General features: G+C 49.0%; 2 protein-coding genes across 3 annotated transcripts; one reads left to right on the forward strand and one right to left on the reverse strand.

Moving 5' to 3' along the window:
• Positions 1–599: 599 nt before the first annotated feature.
• Positions 600–16,988, reverse strand: apc2 (APC regulator of WNT signaling pathway 2). 2 transcript variants are annotated; one of them, XM_088312604.1, is made up of 14 exons: positions 16,856–16,988; positions 14,761–14,935; positions 14,589–14,679; positions 13,591–13,882; positions 13,400–13,508; positions 13,104–13,217; positions 12,946–13,020; positions 8,927–9,013; positions 8,475–8,847; positions 8,006–8,104; positions 7,797–7,936; positions 7,402–7,596; positions 7,100–7,314; positions 600–6,996 (listed from the first exon to the last, which is right to left on the reverse strand). In XM_088312604.1, the coding sequence occupies exons 2-14, from the start codon at positions 14,899–14,901 to the stop codon at positions 1,572–1,574; spliced, it is 7,356 nt and encodes a 2,451-aa protein (XP_088168730.1). In that variant the 5' UTR covers positions 14,902–14,935; positions 16,856–16,988; the 3' UTR covers positions 600–1,571. The 2 variants fall into 2 exon arrangements, with proteins under 2 accessions (XP_088168730.1, XP_088168731.1); XM_088312605.1 differs by having other exon boundaries at positions 16,861–16,971.
• Positions 9,396–12,854, forward strand: LOC148325042 (E3 ubiquitin/ISG15 ligase TRIM25-like). Its single transcript, XM_088312610.1, has 4 exons — positions 9,396–10,056; positions 11,008–11,107; positions 11,176–11,350; positions 11,429–12,854. The coding sequence occupies exons 1-4, from the start codon at positions 9,621–9,623 to the stop codon at positions 11,864–11,866; spliced, it is 1,149 nt and encodes a 382-aa protein (XP_088168736.1). The 5' UTR covers positions 9,396–9,620; the 3' UTR covers positions 11,867–12,854.
• Positions 16,989–17,215: the final 227 nt, after the last annotated feature.

Consider the following 17,215-nt stretch of genomic DNA (forward strand, 5'->3'; position numbering starts at 1 on the left):
TTTCCCACTTATTTATGTTAAACCATATGGAAAGCACTTTGTTACAGCTCCAGCTGTTGCGAAAAGAGCTATATAAAGTTGTATGGTATGAATGCATGAAGAGAATGTCACGGGCAGGTCGGCTGATTTTATCTACACCGTTTAGATACACCTGAATTTTTAGGAAGCCTTTCGTAAGACGTGCATTTAAAATCCAATGCAACTTTATTATACACATGACCAAAGCCTGAAAACAGGTTAGAGGGCTTTCCGTACATGCTACATCACTTTTGGAACTTTCGTTAAAAAACATAGACTCAACCCGTAGTTACTAATTGTTGCAGCATACCAGGGGACTTGCCAAGGTTTGTCACGTGACATTAGCAATGCTAGCAGTTAGAACAAAACATTTGCTCAACAGTAGAGGGCGATATTGTCCAACATGGCGGAGCGGTGAGCTCGATCAAACTTGATGAATTAATCCAGTCAATTATTAACCCACGAAGACAATATTAATAAGTATACCGTGTTGAGACGAGTGGAGCTAAAAGAAATTGTGGGCAAAATCATTTTTGTGGCTCGTACGTTGGTAAAAAAATGAAACATAGATAAACAGTAGATGCTGCATCCAGTTGCGTCTAATGACTTTTTATTGGGAGAATACAAGACAAATATCGACGTCGGCGTCCTTCCTATTTCACACAATTTGACAATGTCCTCTTTTTTAGTCCAGCTCGTTTAGGTTGCGCGTTGACGTGGTCTTGACACAAAGATGGATGACGCGCTTCCTTTCAACTTGTTGAGCAAAATGAAATGTAAGTAGTTGAATGGAAAAGAAACAAGACATCCGGGTTAGCTGCAGCTGTAAATGCTAACACATGCGGGGAGAAACGTGGCAACAAGACGTGAATGTGACGTGTGTCACATGTTCAACACAGAAAAACAGAAAGACGAGCAGTTCGTACGAGGAAGACATAATTCTTGATGTCCTTCAGGGACTGACCTGGTACAAGCTGACTGGTGGATTCCTTTATGCTAAATGTACACGGAAACGTCGCTATTCAAATCAATATTCATCCCTTCACGTCATCATCAGTCAATACATCAGCACATTGTCTTGTTTAATACTGTATTATTATTTACAAACCTGATGAGATGAACACAGTTAAGGTTGCAATACTCAGCTCCTGTCAATCAAACGTGAATATGACAACACTTATCAACTGTCAGCTCTCTGCGTGACGCTAATGAAATGGTTGACGAACGCAGTGCGACGACTGTTTCATTGCAACTGCTCGCTAGTTGCGAGAGGAGTAGACACATTTGTCCCCGCCCCTTTAATTGTTTGCATACTGTGCTGCTTTCTTCTGCAATGTATTCAGAACTTTTCTAAAGAGCCGTGATTATTCTGCAAATAGAAAAACAAGTACAAAATGTTCATGGGGGGTTGACTAAAAGGGCTGCCCCCCTGCTAAATACCTCTGGTAGCATGGAGATGTTCAAGCTGGGATGCGGTGGATTGTAGAAGCAAAAGATCTGAAGGCGAGGTGAAGTCAGGTACAGGACTTTCCGAAATGTCTATCATCACACATCTATGACTGACTTTTGTTTTCAGTTTTGTGGTCAGCCACCATGTCCTGGGCCTCCTGCAGGGCCGCCATGGGACTGGGGACGTAGTTGAATGGAGAAACTCTGGCCGCCTTGCTTGGAGATCCTTGGCGGAAATGCACGGCTCCGCCCATCTTTCCATCTAGTTTTCGGGTAGCGGCGGTGCTGTCTAAGTCTCCATTTTGAAAGTTCCCCACGTTGGTGGCGCTAAATTTCCTGAGTAGCACTCGTCCTGTCGCATCTTCCAGAATCGCTGCTGCTGACTCCGCAGTGGGACTGGTAGTGGAGTTGATCTTGGTGTTGGAGAAATCTTCTGTCTGAACCGTAGCGTCGCTCACGCTGCGCGAGGCCAGAAGAATAGTGGGCAGCTTCCCCGGAAGACCTAGTGGTGGCTTCGTCCCATCGGGTGATGGCACCAGAGGTAACGCGTTGGATGGCAGAGTACTTTTCAAGATCTGTGGTATGTCTTCATCCCTGATCCTCCTCCAGGTGACCCTGTCATTCAGACGAGATCGCTGACTTTTCTTTTTTGTATCATCCTCACTTTTAGCTCGTCCGCTTGAATCAGAGGATGACGAACGGAGGGAAGAGCGACTGGTCACTCGGCTCAGGGTGTTTATACTGGGAGATGAAGCGTGTCGTTTAAATGTTTCTTTTTCCTGTTGTTGTCTCGTTCCCCAAACTCTTCCTGGAGCATTTTGTTGAGCTGCCCTGTTGGGGCTTTCGGAGCTGGTTCTTCTGGATGGACGTCTTCCGGACAGGTCCCGTTCTTTGGAGATCACCCTGGTGGTGCTTGAGCCCTGTAGCTGATGTGCCGGCTGAGGTCTCTGGACTTGCTGGACTTGTCCTGCACTTTTTCCTGTCACCTTCCTCGGGAGCTGGGCAGCCACTTTCAGCTCCTGGCAGCGGGATGAGCAAAGGAAGACGGCGGAAGCCCCCGGAACCGCCCGTTGGGGCGATCCGTTCTGGGATCGGGACATGTGGCCATGTGGTCTGCATTCACGTTTTAGTCCACTCTTTGAGTCCTTGATGAATGTCAGCTGTCTCAAGAATCCGTTCGAGTCTGACTCGCCACGACTAGAATGGGCTGATGTCATCCTGACCAGATCAGATCGGTTAGGAGGAAGGACTCGTTTCCCACTGCCTTGATTTTGTCTACCTGTAGCCTGGTTGGTGACCAGAGGTGAAAGAGGTCTGGCTGGCCTTACTGAATTCTGCATAAAAGGTATTCTGACGGGTGACTTCTGGGTTTTTGGTGGTGGTGTTTTTTCAACTTTGTTTAAAACAGGAGAACGTCCCTTTCTTTCAGGGGGGCTATTAGCTGGTGGGCTACTTGTTGGTGTGCTATTCTTTTTCTGGATAGCCTTGCTTGTTGTCTGAGTTGGCGATGTAAGCTTCTTCTGAGAATGTTTAGATTGTGTCGAACTTTGTGATGATCCAGAGGAAGAACTCTTTGGTATCCTTGGAGGTGGAGTAGAGCTCCTTTTTGGCAAATACAGTTCCACGTCCTTTGGTCTTCCTAATCGGTGAAGGCTCTTTGATCTGTGCTGAGCCAGCTGTGGGTTCTTTGGAACATCTGTTTTTGTAGATACTTTCATGGGTGGCGGAATTTGCGACGGAGCTGTCTCTTTTATTGGCGTGTATATGACTGTTCTGCCTCTGAAAACCACTGGCAAGTTGGGCACTGGCTTGCGCTGTGCAAAGTCTAGAGGTTTGTTGGCCTTTTTGTCTTTCACAAATTTCTTCTCCTTGGGGGTAAAGCTGGATGTCGACATAAACGACAAAACAGATTCACTTTCTTCCGAAGACAGTTCTTGAGACTTGGCAGCCTGAAGTCCAGTCACAACTGCATTTGCACCTTCTTGAATGGCTCTCCATTCCACACTGTTCAGGTCTGAGTCTTCATCCCATGTCGGGTCATCGCTGTCCTCATCTATGTCCCAAACGTCCGAGGCCTTCTGTACTTGTTTTTGGCTGTTCTTCTTCCTGGCGGCCATCTTCCGTCTCTGTTTGGGCATTGCAGAAGTTATGCACTTCTGAAGGAGGTCGTCTTCTGAGTCCATGCTGACAGAACTCGGAGAGCTTTGCTCATCAAACGGGCTGCGGGTGGTCAAGGACTTGGCTTGCAGCATCATATTCAGGCTTGTGTTGTGTCTGTTCTTGTACCAAATCTGCTGAGCTTTGGATCGGTGATCCTCAAACTCTGCGTCACTCAAGGAACTCATTGAGGAGCTGAGCGAGTAAGAGGCTGGGGAGTCATCCTTCATCAGGTTCTGCTTTATCCTGTGAAAGCCTCTGGGCTTTGATTGAGAACTAGAAGTCATGCCTATGTTAGTCATGCTTCGTGACAGAGAATTCCTGCTGGCTTCCCTCCCATGGTTTCTGCTGGCAAGTTTGTTTTTGTCCTCGTAAAAATGTTTGGACTCCTCTAAAGAATGTGACATTTGCGTTATGTTTCTACTTTGAATTGTTCCACTTTCTGGCTTGTGTTTTATAATGGGTAATTGCAGCTTCCCCGCAGCACCTTGGCATTTCATCTTCTTCTGTTGGCTGGGAGAATGCTCGCGATTCCTCTGGCTGGCAACTCTGTCAGCCACTTCCTTGCTCTGCAACAGAACCTTCTGAGTGGGGATGACATGTTTGCTTGTGCGGCCTGCAGGAATCACAGGCGAGTAGTTTATCTTGTTTGGTTTGTGGAAGTGGGAGAAGATTCTCAAGTCTTCAATCCTCTTAGCCTCCTCATCAAGTATTCTTTGCTTTGAAAGGGGCCGGGCCGGGCAGTCCTTCACTGGGTACTGAAGTGTTTCGTCACTCAGTGATGTGGTGCTGGAGAAGTTGACCGGAGTCCCGTCAGCAGAGTCAGTGATGGACGAATCATCAAACTTGACATCCTTCTGCGGGATGACAATTCTCCTCCCAGGATACAGTTGTGTTTTGCCATTCGGGAGCATCATGTAAACAGGAAGATGCAAAGGTTTTGTGGAATTCAGAAAATGAGGAGGAAGGTTTGTCATCAAGGAATTTCTGACCCTCCTGAATTTGGATGGCATTGCTGAATTGATGCATTCCTTCAGGATCTCAATGTCATCGTCAGAGTTGCCTTCACTGTATCTCTCACCATGGTCGAGACACTGGTCATTTTCGTCTTGGAGAGTCAGGTTCTTGTCACTTTGCTGGAGAAGTGGAGTCAGTTTCAGCTCAACGTCTTTCTCAATGTAGTGCTCATGAAGAGGCAAAGCACTCAGGCTGGAGGCACAGGAGAAATTTTCTGTGGGCTTTTCCACGGTGAAGTAGATCATTGTATCCAAATCGGAGGGAAGGTTAAACCTGTCTTTGGAGTCGCTGACCTCCATTAACTTCCGCAAACTGTTTTCCCACGGACCCATTGAACCTCCCGTCTGCGCATCTCCTCCGTTGGACTCCACACAACAAGGAGTCTTGCTTCGACTGGGAGGCATTGTTTGGCCAGGGCTGTCCGGAAGATCGCTGGGGCTGATGGTTCCATCGATCATTTCGCTGCAGGGATCGCTTTGGATGGAGCTTGCAATGGACGGAGACTCAAAACTGCCCAGAGAACTGACTGAACTACAGCGACTCATGACCAGAGGAGTCTCGTGGATGTAGTTCTCAGAAGAACTGGATGGTGAGCTGTCTTCAAGTACTGTTGGGGAGGGTCCCCTAAGGAAGACCTTTTCTCTTTTGGCCGGACATGGAATTGTGATGGGATCGGTCTCTTTGCTTGGGAATGTTTTGGAGTCGGTCATGAGCAGCTGGCTGTCACTCAGATCCTCTAAAGTCTCGTCCTCCTCAACCCTCTGGACACCTTCTCCATCTTCCACTTCAATAATTTCAAGTGAGGAGTCACTCTCCAGCTCGTTTTCACTTTGTCCCTCCAGTGCTCCATCCCCAGAAGACAGGGAGGATAAGGAGCTGCACCGAGAAAAGCAAATAGGCGTGTTCTCCACAGAGTATTTCTGGACTGTCTCCATTGTACCTATGGTTGGACTCCTGCTGGATGCCATTGGTGAAAACTTGGTCATGCTTCCTCCTGTCATGGCAGTGGGCACCCAGGCTTGCCTCCGCATACCTTCAGCAGCCTGAACGTTGATTGATGTCTTTGCTACGCCAAATTTAGCAACGCTCTGAATGAGCGGAATCTGGTGATATGAAGGAGAAAGTTTTATGGAGGCCATGCTGACGTCAGAGGAGACTTTTGTGGACACACTTGCAGGTGTTTGCACCGGGGGCTCCTGGTTCTTTTCTGCATCTGAGTCGAGGAGTTTCACGGGATCTCTCTCTGGAATATCTTGCTGGGTAGTCTGACTCACGAGAGCCGGTTGCTTATTGTGGTGTTCTTGGTGAGCCACCTTCAGATCCAGCTGGTTGGGTCGTTTTTGGATCATCCGAGCTTTGGGGGCGGGTCTGACTTGGTCTTTGCTGCCACAGTAGCCGTCGCTAGTGCTGCCACTGTTCAAGCTGTCAGTGGATACACTCGTGTGAGTGCTTTTCAGGCGCAGTAACGCATGTGCCCTGCTGAGGCGCTCTCGATGGGCCAAGCTGCTCGTATCTGAGAGACGGCACGGGGAGCACGACTTAGCGCGACTCTCGTTCAGCTCGTTCAATCCGTAAGGCCAGTCTGCCAGGTGGTCTTCAGAGCTGAGGCTAAAGCTGTCCTCGGAAGAAGTGTGCATGGTGATATCCTCCACTAATCTGTCAATTTTAGCAACTGTATTTGTGATCTTCTTTGCCAGCTTCTCAGCAGCCGCAGACATGACATCATCAGATGCTGGTTGTCTCCGGTCCAGCTGAGGTGGTTCCAGGTCCCGCTCAGGCTCACTGTCCTGCTTACGGTTTTGTTGCAAGTTGGAGTTGTTGAGATACGTGGACAGCATAGAGAAACTTCCAGTGTCCAGACTGCATGAGATGTTGGGAGCCTCTTCATCGTCAAAACAGCCAGAATCAGACGCGTAATCCTTGGCCAGACTTTCGATGTGGCGCAGCTGCTTGTTGAAACCCAAGTGCTTAGGACTCGGTTTATCCAGCGTGTCAAAAGTCTCAGCCAGGTGTTTGGCATCCAGCTCGGCCTCCAACGCCCTCTGCTTCCTCATGTAAAGCGAAGGCATACATGACCCTGGCGAGAGCACCGAAGCATCCTTGTACTTTGGGGGTCGATTGTTCAGCAGGTTCCTCAAAGCTGCGGCGCTGCCCATGGCAATCATCTTGTGTTTGGAGTGGATAAGATTGCGTAGCGTGCTCACTGCGCCCAAATCCCAGAGCAGCTCCTGGTCCTTTGGGCTTCGGGCTGAGAGGTTCCAAAGTGTTCCGCAAGCATTGCTAACGATTGTCAAGCTGTGCGAGCGCAGGTGTTGCAACAGAGTCTGGAGGCAGTTGTGGTCTCGCAATACTTGCCTGAGAAAAGAAAAGCATCACATCACATGAGCAGAGACCTCTCAAGGTGTCTATTGCTCTACACTGACAAGATCATCAGGGCAACATGACCTGACATACACACCTGTAGTCTTCTCGTGAGGCCACCAGACTGGACACATTTCTCAGGATCCCGCCGCCACTCTCGATGATGGCCAGCGAGTTAGTCTGACAGCGGTACGTCAGCGTGCTGACAAGAAAGCCCAGAGCGCCATCCACCGCACACACCGCCTCCTTGTTGTCCAAGCTGTGTGCCGACAGATTCCATAGTGCACTCAGCAGACTCTTTAAAGTTGACTCCTAGTAAACAGGAAAGAGAGAGAAACAGATATTGTAAAAACAGTTCTCGTGTGACGTCCGTCGCAAGGAAATCTGGTGGGTCCTCACCTTGGTGGCCTGCAGGGCGCACGCCATCAGGGCATACACGCAGCCGATGTCTCTCAAGACTCGCTTACTGCTGATGTCGGCCCGCCAGGACAAGTTCCTCAAAATGCTGGAGACAACTTGGTGGAGCTCCTCGCTGTCGGAGCCTAACTGGGCCACTAGAGCTTGCAGGCAACACTTCCTCGAGCACAGAGTGGCCTGTGGGGGTGGGGGTGGGGGCGAGGGTGATGAAGAACCGATGACTATGTCAGAAATAGGGAAAACAACTCCTGTATCAACACAGCCTCCTTCATCAAGTGATAAAATGTATTGTGCGCAAGCATGATGCTAATCAGACATCTTAGTAAAGTTAACTTTATCTTAGGACGCATGTGGGCTAAGTGCTCTGTACCCCCCACCTTGTTGACCACATCTCCAAAGGTGAGGTTGGTCAAGGCCATCCCAGCGTAGCGCCGAAGCGCCATGTTGATGGGGTCGTTCTGCATGCCGTACATTTGCTGGTCCAAGTGGATCAGATCTGCCACCACCTGCAGACCCCCTGGAGGGCAATGCAAGGCTCTCAGGAGCTGATCCAGAACATTCTGCTTTGTATGAGTGTTTCACTCACCTAATTCGTTCATTGCGCGGCGAAACTCTTCTTCAAAGGAAAGTTTCATGATGGCGCATGTGGCCTGGCAGATCTGAGGATCTACAGGTTCGGGAATATCTGATGAGAACAAAAAAATTTGAGGTGCTTTTACTTGTCTGGCGCCGTTTCCTTAGTTTCTCGAGCCAAGTCACCGATTTTAAATTATGACAAAATGTCACGGCACACCACCAAAGGAAAATGTCACAAAAAGGGTGGGTAAATAGAACTTCTGCCATGGAGCCATCAAGAGTAGTTCATTGTTTTGTATCTTTAAATTTCTTGAGGCACACCTGATGTCCTTGGATGACTCACTTAGGATTCACTGGTCTGACGGATTCAACCTATCAGTGTGCTGGTCAAGGTCTCCCTTAAGAATTTACAGACAACCTTCATGGTTTTGACTTTGTGTTCTTTATGGGGAGGGCAGATCACGTTGAAAAGTACTCACCAGTGATTTTGGTTGGCCCGGGACGAGCCTCTGTGTGGCTCTCCATCCAGTCCCAGCCACTATCGCAGTAAGTTCGGACTTGCTCCAGCATGTGCAGAACTCTCATCTCCCTCCGGGCCTGGCCCTCGTCCTGCTGGGAGTAGATGATGTTGTGCAGGGCGGCGCTGGCTCGGGACTTGGCCTCGCGGCTGCAGCACGCCTCCCCCAGCCCACCGGCTTCTTCGTGGAGGATCTGTACCAGAAGGGGGACACAGCCTGACTTCCTCATAGCGATGCAGCTGTCCTGGGAGCTCGAGAGGGCCAGCAGGGTCCGGGACATCTCTTCCTTGTCTCTGTTGGCCAGCATGGACAGCAGCCAGAAGACCATCTCCATCTACCGGGGGCAGTCGGTATTCACAACAAGTCCAAATGCTTCCTGTCATGTGAGCACCAACTGGAAGCTGATTGACAACCTTGCTGCCGCCGTCTGCCACCCCGTCTGTGCCTGCTGAAGTGTTGCTCTCTGCTTCTCCTGCTGGAGGCCTCTCTGCACCCAGCAACTACACACACACACACACACACATAGACATTTTGGATCAGGATGGGCATTGTGTTTTTTTGTTTTTTGTTTTTTTCCAAAGTGGAGAGTAGCCATGTCAACAACAAACAACTGGCAAACAAGTGAGCAACACTAACGAAGATGTTGACTCGTTAGCATTCTATGAGAGGAGCCTCGGCCAAGTGTAGCCTGCCAACATCCAATTGCAGGCCTGCAGGTCTCCACGGCAACTCGTCACAATTCAACAACACAGTACGCAAAAGTAGAGACAAAGTGGTCGCAATTTTAGGAACATATGAGCTCCAACAACTACACCAAGCATCTTACAATATGTGTGTGTGTGTGTGTGTGTTTAAGTGTCTGTTTGTGTGTTGTTAGCCAATCACATACCTGCAGTGAGAAATGAAGCCAAACAAGTGGAACAAGAATCTCACTTGAGAAGCCAAAGTGTTTGAATACAACGTGAGGACGCAAAGGCGTAGGAGCCGCAGCACACTCTCACACTTCAACATGAACCCAAACGTTTCTTCTTCTTCAGTGACTCATTTGTGATGCCACGTCCAGCTGTTGAGCCTGCTAACAGGAAGTAGAAAGCCGACAGAGTCGCCATGAGTCTTGATGAGGCCACAGCAGGTGATCATAAGAAAGCGGAAAGACGCGAAACCTCGGCGCAAAACGTGCGGGCCTGGATGCCTCAGAAGCGGAGCAGAAGCTCCAGTCCTGGTTTGCGCATCTTCAGGGAGGACCTGAACCACCTCAAGAAGGACATCTTGAAGGCCTTCAAAGACACCAGGGCCACCCGCGATGACAGAAATGCTCTCACTCTGCTGAGAGACGACTTGAATCAGTTCAAGGTGGACGTGTCCGGTGTCTTCAAAATAAAAAGCAGGAGGGAAGCTGAGGCGGGAATTTTACAGGAATTCTGCCAGGATGCTGAGAGGACGACTGCTGATGGTCAAAACACACGCACAGGAAGTCACAGGGTCTCGGAGGAGACTGTAAAAGGAAGTCACATGACTCAGAGGTGGCGGGATTTGTGCACAGGTGAGTCTTCAACTCTGCAGGGCATTTCCAGTGACGTCACACTTTCTCCTGGGGAGCAGAAGCCTTTACGTTCTCATATGGGTCACCTCTAGTAAACAAACCCAAAGGTGTCACGTGACCAAGGCAGAGCCATTGAAAAAAAAAGCGGAAATGATGATTGAATGATTGATGATTACTGCAGTTGAAATCATCATTTCCCGTTTTCGCAAAAGCTGTGCCTTGCTAAAAATACATTTTTGTGTATGCGTGCTAACCAGAGGCGAGCATTCCGTCAGATTGACAAACCGGTTCGCCTTGTTTTCAATAAGACTTCTGCAGTGACAGTGATGAAAGGCTGTAATAAATATAAAGATAAAGATAAAGATGTCATTGATGTAATAGTTCACGTATGTGTATTTATCCATCCATTATCTGAACCGCTTCTCCTCACAAGGGTCGCGGGAGGTTCGCATGAGCCTATCCCAGCCAGAGGCGGGGTCACACCCTGAACTGGTTGCCAGCCAATCGCAGGGCACACGCAGACGAACAACTCTCCGCGCTCACACTCACACCTGGGGGCAATTTCGAGTGCCCAATCAACCCGCCGTGCATGTTTTTGGAATGTGGGAGGAAACCGGAGTACCCGGAGAAAAGCCATGCAGGCACGCAAACGCCACACAGGAAGGCCGGAGCCGGAATCGAACCCACGACCTCTGCATTGTGAGGCCATCATGCTGACCAGTCGTCCACCGTGCCGCCAATAATAATAATAATAATAATAATAATAATACCTGCCCAACGGACTGACCAATCAACAATTACAGTTTAATTCGGCTGTAAAAAAAACGACGGACTGACAAATGACGGGTGGGTATTCAGGCCGCTGACAGATGATGAATAACGGATCGGCAAAATTTAGTGAAAGTCCCGCCTCTGGTGCTAACTGTGGCTTTGACTATCATGAGTCTGTAGACAACAGTCAAGAGCACCAAAACCAACAGGAACAACATTCAGAAGAAGCAGCAGCAGACATTTTCTTGCGTCTGCCGGATGTCAAGAATGATGTCATCAGGTCAGTGTGACAAACGGAAGTGTCCAATACACGACACGTTTGACTGACGCAAGATTGATCGTTAACAGGAAGCATATGGCAAATGACAATTCCTGGTCCTGTCCGGTGGCTTGCTATCTGACGCTGGACCCCAACACGGCCAATAACGAGCTTCGGCTGAGCAAAGGCAACAGGAAGCTGAGTCGCGCGTGGGCGTCACTGCAAAATGGCCAGCATCCAAAGCGCTTCCTGTCCTGTCCTCAGGTTTCTGTCCAATCCTCGGGTTCCTGTCCTGTCTTCAGCATTCCTGTCCTGTCTTCAGCATTCCTCTCGTGTCCGCAGGTTCTGTGCAGCGAGGGTCTGGTGGGGGCCGCATACTGGGAGGTCCTGTGGGGCGGCGGCGCCGATGTGGCAGTAGCCTACAGCGACTTACCGCGCAACGGGAACGTCACCGCCTGCCTCCTAGGACTCAACCGACGCTCATGGGGTCTGGAATGTTCAGAGACGGCGTACGCAGTGAACCACGATAATCGGACGGTCGCACGCTGCATGCCGCGGCCCTTCACCCACAGGGTAGGCGTGCACCTGGACTGGGCTGCGGGCTTGTTGTCCTTCTACTGCGTCTCTCACGATGCCATGACGCTCATCCACACCTTCAACACCACCTTTACTGAGCCCCTCTACCCCGCCTTCTGGCTCTGGGCTTACAACGCCTCCGTCACTCTCTGCAGCCTGACGCTTGGATGGGAAGACAGACTCAGGATGAGTTGCTCACTCTAAAAACAAACGCACAATTCTGTCGTCACCCGACGCCTCCAACATCCGTCGCACCTCTTCTACGCCTTCGACGATTACAGTTAGAAATCGGAGATACAAATGCACGTCACTCCCATTAGTGTTGTTCTCAAGACCAGACTATCCCAGACCAAGACTTGCCCGATGCCACAACTTACCAAGACCAAGACTTTTGGGAGCTGAGACCGAGTCAAGACAAAGACTGCAAAAACAATTGCAAAAAAAAAAGAAAAACAAAAAACTTTTCTTTTTTAAACAAAACTTGCAAAAAATCAATCCTTGTATGTGCATGAAAACAAAGGTTGAAAGAGACACTCTGTTATATTTAAGCTACATTAGAGACTGCAGCATTTTGTGACCTAAAAGTGCATGACGTAATAACGAGACCTCTACTAAAAACCCTTACAATTCATACAGTGGATTCAGGAACTGGAACAACTTTCACTGCCAACTTGTAGAGTTGTGTTTTTTTTTGTCCCAAAAGACAAGGGAATTGTCAGTGTCAGAAATATGGATGGCATTAAAGTATTGTAATATATGGCCAATCTGAGGCCGAGACAAGACCAAGACTTTCAAGATGAAGTCTCGAGGGCCGTCTTGTCTCGAATGTCACAACACTGGCCGCCGTGTTATCTGCTCCCACAAGAAAGTGAAGAGCAAACCCAATTTCTCTTTTGGCGAGAGGGGCGCACACCTCCACTCCTCACTGCCATGTTTCCCAAAGTCCCAAAACCACAAACCTCCTCGACTAAGGTATCACGCCTCAACGGGAACCAAGACGTTAAATTTGCCTGTACTTGGATTTCACTCACTGAGTCTTCCTGTTGACTGGATGTTGATGGTCTGTCAGTACACTTCTACTTTTCCAAGTACACATCTTCCACAACACAAAACTACACTTTCACCTACACCCTCTAGTGCAGCTTCACCTACAAATTCAACGACAATTTAAATACACATTATTTATAAATTACCTTCACCTGCATCTAAATTTGCTTGACTTTGAGTTATAAAACTGTAATGTCTTGAGTTTCTGTGTGCGTGCGTGTGTGTGCGTGTGAGACCTGCAGTTGGCTCTCTTGACTCCCTTGTGTCTCCTGCAGTTCTTTCTCCAGCTGCTCCAGACGAGCAACACGCATCTGCAACACACACGAGCACGTCCAGCTGTTAAGTTTTTCACGACCGAGCAGCTTGCAAACGCGGCCCGTCGGCGCTCGGCTACCTGCGTGCGCTGTATCATCTCTTCGCTGCTCCCGAAACGTTCCTCCATGACGCAGCGCACCTGCTGAACTTCGAACTCCAGCTGCTGGCGAATGAAGTCCATCTGCAGGGAAAACTGCAACAAAAGTGACACACACTTGTCACACACCTGGCTCGTCTGTACTTGTCAGATAAACATGTTGTCCGTGTTACGTTTTGGCGTTTCCACCAGGATGATTTGCTGACTTGGCACATTGCACGGCCTCCTTTGCGGTGAAATGGAAGTGTTTGCGTTTGTGTGTGTCTGCGTTCGTTTACCGTATCAATCCGAGGCAGGTGCGTAAGCTTCTGAGACAGCGCCTCCAGCTGGCTGAAGTACCAACAGCGCTCTCGCTCTTCGCGGTCAATTTCTCCCAAAAGTTGGTTCCTTCGGTCGGACAAGAGTGCTGTTAGTGGTCAGCATGAGTGACTTTCTCCCTTCATACGAAACGCCACGCCCACCCGCTCACCTCTCCTTGTAGAGTTCTTCCATGTGATGATCGCTAAGGCGTCCGTCCGCCCCGCTGAAGACGGCCGTTTTGGGCGGTGCCCCATCCAGGAAATGATGGGGCGACAAGATGGCGGAAACGTCGCTACGGGATGGCGGTCGAGCCGAAGAAAAGGAGGAGGTGTGGCAGGAGGGCGGGGGCGGAGCCAGGAGGTCTTCTCGGTCTGCCGGACCTCCTTGATTGTCCGCCAGCAGACGCAACTGATGACCTTGATTCTTTAGCTCGTAGTAGTTGGTCAGGTCCATGTGCAGCTCTGAAACACATTAGCAATCATCAGTTAGCATTAGCATTTTGGCGTTAGCCCACCGTAGTGCAGATGTGGAACAATTCTTTTTTTTTCTACATTCTGAGTTGTGCACCTCTCGTGTAGTACCACGTCATGCCACAACATGTCGGGCAGCACTGAGCTCTCCTGGGGGACATTCTGCATAATGAACAGCAACAAGAGGCAGAGAAGGTCCCTAATTAAGCTGCAGGTTGTGGTTGCCACAGCGACGAGAGGGTATTATGCCTGCGGCTCTTTTTGTGTGTGTTGCTGCTCAAGTTTATAATCACCCGAACATTTAGCCTCGTTTCCATGAGGGTGACTTGCGGCGTTTGGATTTGATGTTAGCATTCAACGAGGGGACTTGGATTGGACAAAATGATATGAGGCGCGTTTGGGCTGGTAAGGGGGGGGGTCCGGTACAATAAACTAAGGTGAAAGAGTTGAGGTCACTTTGCAAGATTGTCGAACTACTAAAACATGTTAACACAGCGAGCTTCCGTGTAAGGAAATGCTGCAACCCCCCTCACAGCTTCAAGTGTCCTGAAGGTGTTAATGTTTTTCTAGAATTTTTGCTTTGACCAGCATGTACAGAATAAAAAGTCTCAGTATTTGAAACTTAAACCTTGATACTATTATTCTGATCATTTTGAGCGGACTTTAGACTTCAGGTCAGCAGGCAGATGTCACAAACCTTTGAGCTGGTGGAGCACATCACTGCGCCCCGACGACGCCAAAGTCCCCGCCTCCTGCTCTAGTTTACATTGCAGCTGCTTCAGCACTTCCTGTGTGGTAGCCATGACAACAAGAACATGATTGACAGGTCACTACAAACGAAACCATGACGCCGTAGCGGTCAATGCGACCTTCATGCCGAAGGTCTCGGTCTCCAGCTTGCAAAGGTGGTTGGAGTTGTCCTCTAGCTCCCTCCTCAGGTGGGAGTTCTCCTTGCGCAGCGCCGCCACCTGGTGGGCCAGCTGGTCGTAGGATGCTGCCGCATTGGCCATGATCACGCTAGGGCCAGGGGGGGGGGGGCGTCCCCTGCAGGAGATGCGAGGGACAAGTTTAGCTTATATGCATTCGCAATCATTCTTGCGTCTTGGGAAGTTGTTCTCCAATTAGCTGACAAGTTGCACTTCAAAATATCCACCAATGAGATTGTACGGCACAAAATTCTGTTGGGTTTGACAGGTCAACACATCAAAACGTCTGTGATGTTTCAAACCTTGTAATTTGCCCTAAAATATAAATGCAGCGCACCAGAAAGTAAATTTGGGGCAGCAGAATGCTCACACACTTGAGTCAACAAATGTTTTGGGAGAAATTATTTGTTCGGGAGGATTTTTGAGTTGTTAGAACGCTCATTCTGTTTTGGAGAAAATTCCACAAAGAATGTTGGTTTGTCCAAATATTTGCAAGCTAGAGTGCTAATTCCGACTCCAAATGAAGTCGGCTCATTTGTTGACTTTCGTTTGCCGTTGTTCCCGTGGCACATTTGGCGGTGCTCAGAGGATGTGGCAAAATCACATCGTGGTAATTGGGCTGTCACCTGGATAGCACTTTTCTACCTTTGGTACTCAGAGGGCAACACACTATTACATCATCGACCGACCGATGACATAACATCAGGAGCAACTGTGGGGTCAGTATCGTGCTCAAGGACACGTCGACATGGTCACAATGGACGCGGGTCGAACCCACAACCTCTAGGATGAGAAATGACCATTCGACCAGTAAGCCACGCCCCCCCCCATCAAAGTCAATCAATGAATAAAAATGATTTTGTTATGAAACTCAGCAGCAGATGCAAACATCAATAATTGTGCACGAGGGGTGGCTGACGGCGCAGTCGCTATGGAAACATCGGACATGAGACAAGGGCGTGGCGACCTGAAACAGGAAGCGAAGGGCAGCCTGCTGAGTGCTGACAGCGAGTAAGTTGCTGTTGTCAGCACTTTCATCATTATCTTCATCAGTTTGCATCAAAAAGTGAACAAAGAGCGTCCTGACTGACTCCGCCCATCCCCCCCCCCACTGCCCCCTCCTGTCTGGTTACCGCAGCAACTGCATACGACGTTAGGCAAAAAGGCTAGCATGGAAAAATATGGCGACATCACGTGAGCCGCCGTGCTAGTTAGCTCTGCAAAGACCCAAAACTGTTACTAAGCTAAGGGGTTGATTCACCGCCTCCCAAGACTGTCTAGTTACCATGGCAACCGCATCCCTCAGGCGAGTTGAAGCCACAACACAACGCACAGGCACAGGACATTAGCCTAGCCTAGCTTAGCATTTATTAGCACGTCGAAACGTGGCTCTGGACGGAGCCTGCTCGTGCTCCATGCTGCTTTCTTCGTAGTTAACAATTAGCCTAGCCTAGCCTAGCTTAGCATAGGTTAGCAGCTAAAGATGTAGCTCGCTATTCTAGTCAAACGAAATCATGAGACCTGGTCATGCTGCCTCCTCTCTCAGCAAAGCGCAAAATGCAGAGCAGAAAATAAAAGAGTGCGTACGTAGAGAACGCTTGCTCTTTGCTGGGCATTTTTATTGAATTCTCAGTGTGGATGACTAACAATAAGACTAATAATAAGATAAGATAAGATAATAATTGGCTACATTTGAATTAATTCTCGAAAGCTTCATTTCAAGGCCAAACGAAAAACATCTTCATCTTCCTCATCATCATCACGCCCCTGAGGAAGATGCAAAATGTAAGTCATGTTCGAGGTTAACCTGCAATTTAAGCACGTTTATGGATTATATCGAAACAATACACATTTACTGTAAAAGTATTTGCTCTGCGTGTCCGTGCTCATCCTTTCTTTGTCCATCCTCCATTTTAACATGCACCTGCCTTAAACACTCCATCTGTCGTCATCAAGCCTCCATCTTGCTCACCCTTCCCATCGCCAAACATGCAGACGTGCAAAAAGGAGAAGAGAAGCGGGAAAACTGGACACGCACCTGACCTTGAGATGTTTGTTGTCCTTGTGCTCGTCTGGTAGCGACGCAACAAAAAGGCAACAAAACGAGCAGGAAAGAAGGGAAGAAAAGCCAAACGACTACGACGATGCGAGGAGCGCCGCGGAAGGGCGGGGGGGAGGGGGGGGCGTGTTGAGGACGATGACGATGTTGATGATGATGAAGATGATGATGAAGATGGGGTGAAGACGGTTAAAACGGATGCTAAATGAAAGATTTCAACCTTTTTCGTTTTTTCTTCTTCTTTTCCAGCGTCTTTTTGACGGAAAAAGCCGAAGATGCCCGAACGAGACTGTGGGCTTGTGCAATCCATAACAGTCATGTTTTCAAAATACGACGAAT

This window comes from Idiotropiscis lumnitzeri, chromosome 13 (genome assembly GCF_059441095.1).
Source record: "Idiotropiscis lumnitzeri isolate Australia: NSW breed Sydney's pygmy pipehorse chromosome 13, RoL_Ilum_1.0, whole genome shotgun sequence".
NCBI classification, from domain to species: domain Eukaryota; kingdom Metazoa; phylum Chordata; class Actinopteri; order Syngnathiformes; family Syngnathidae; genus Idiotropiscis; species Idiotropiscis lumnitzeri.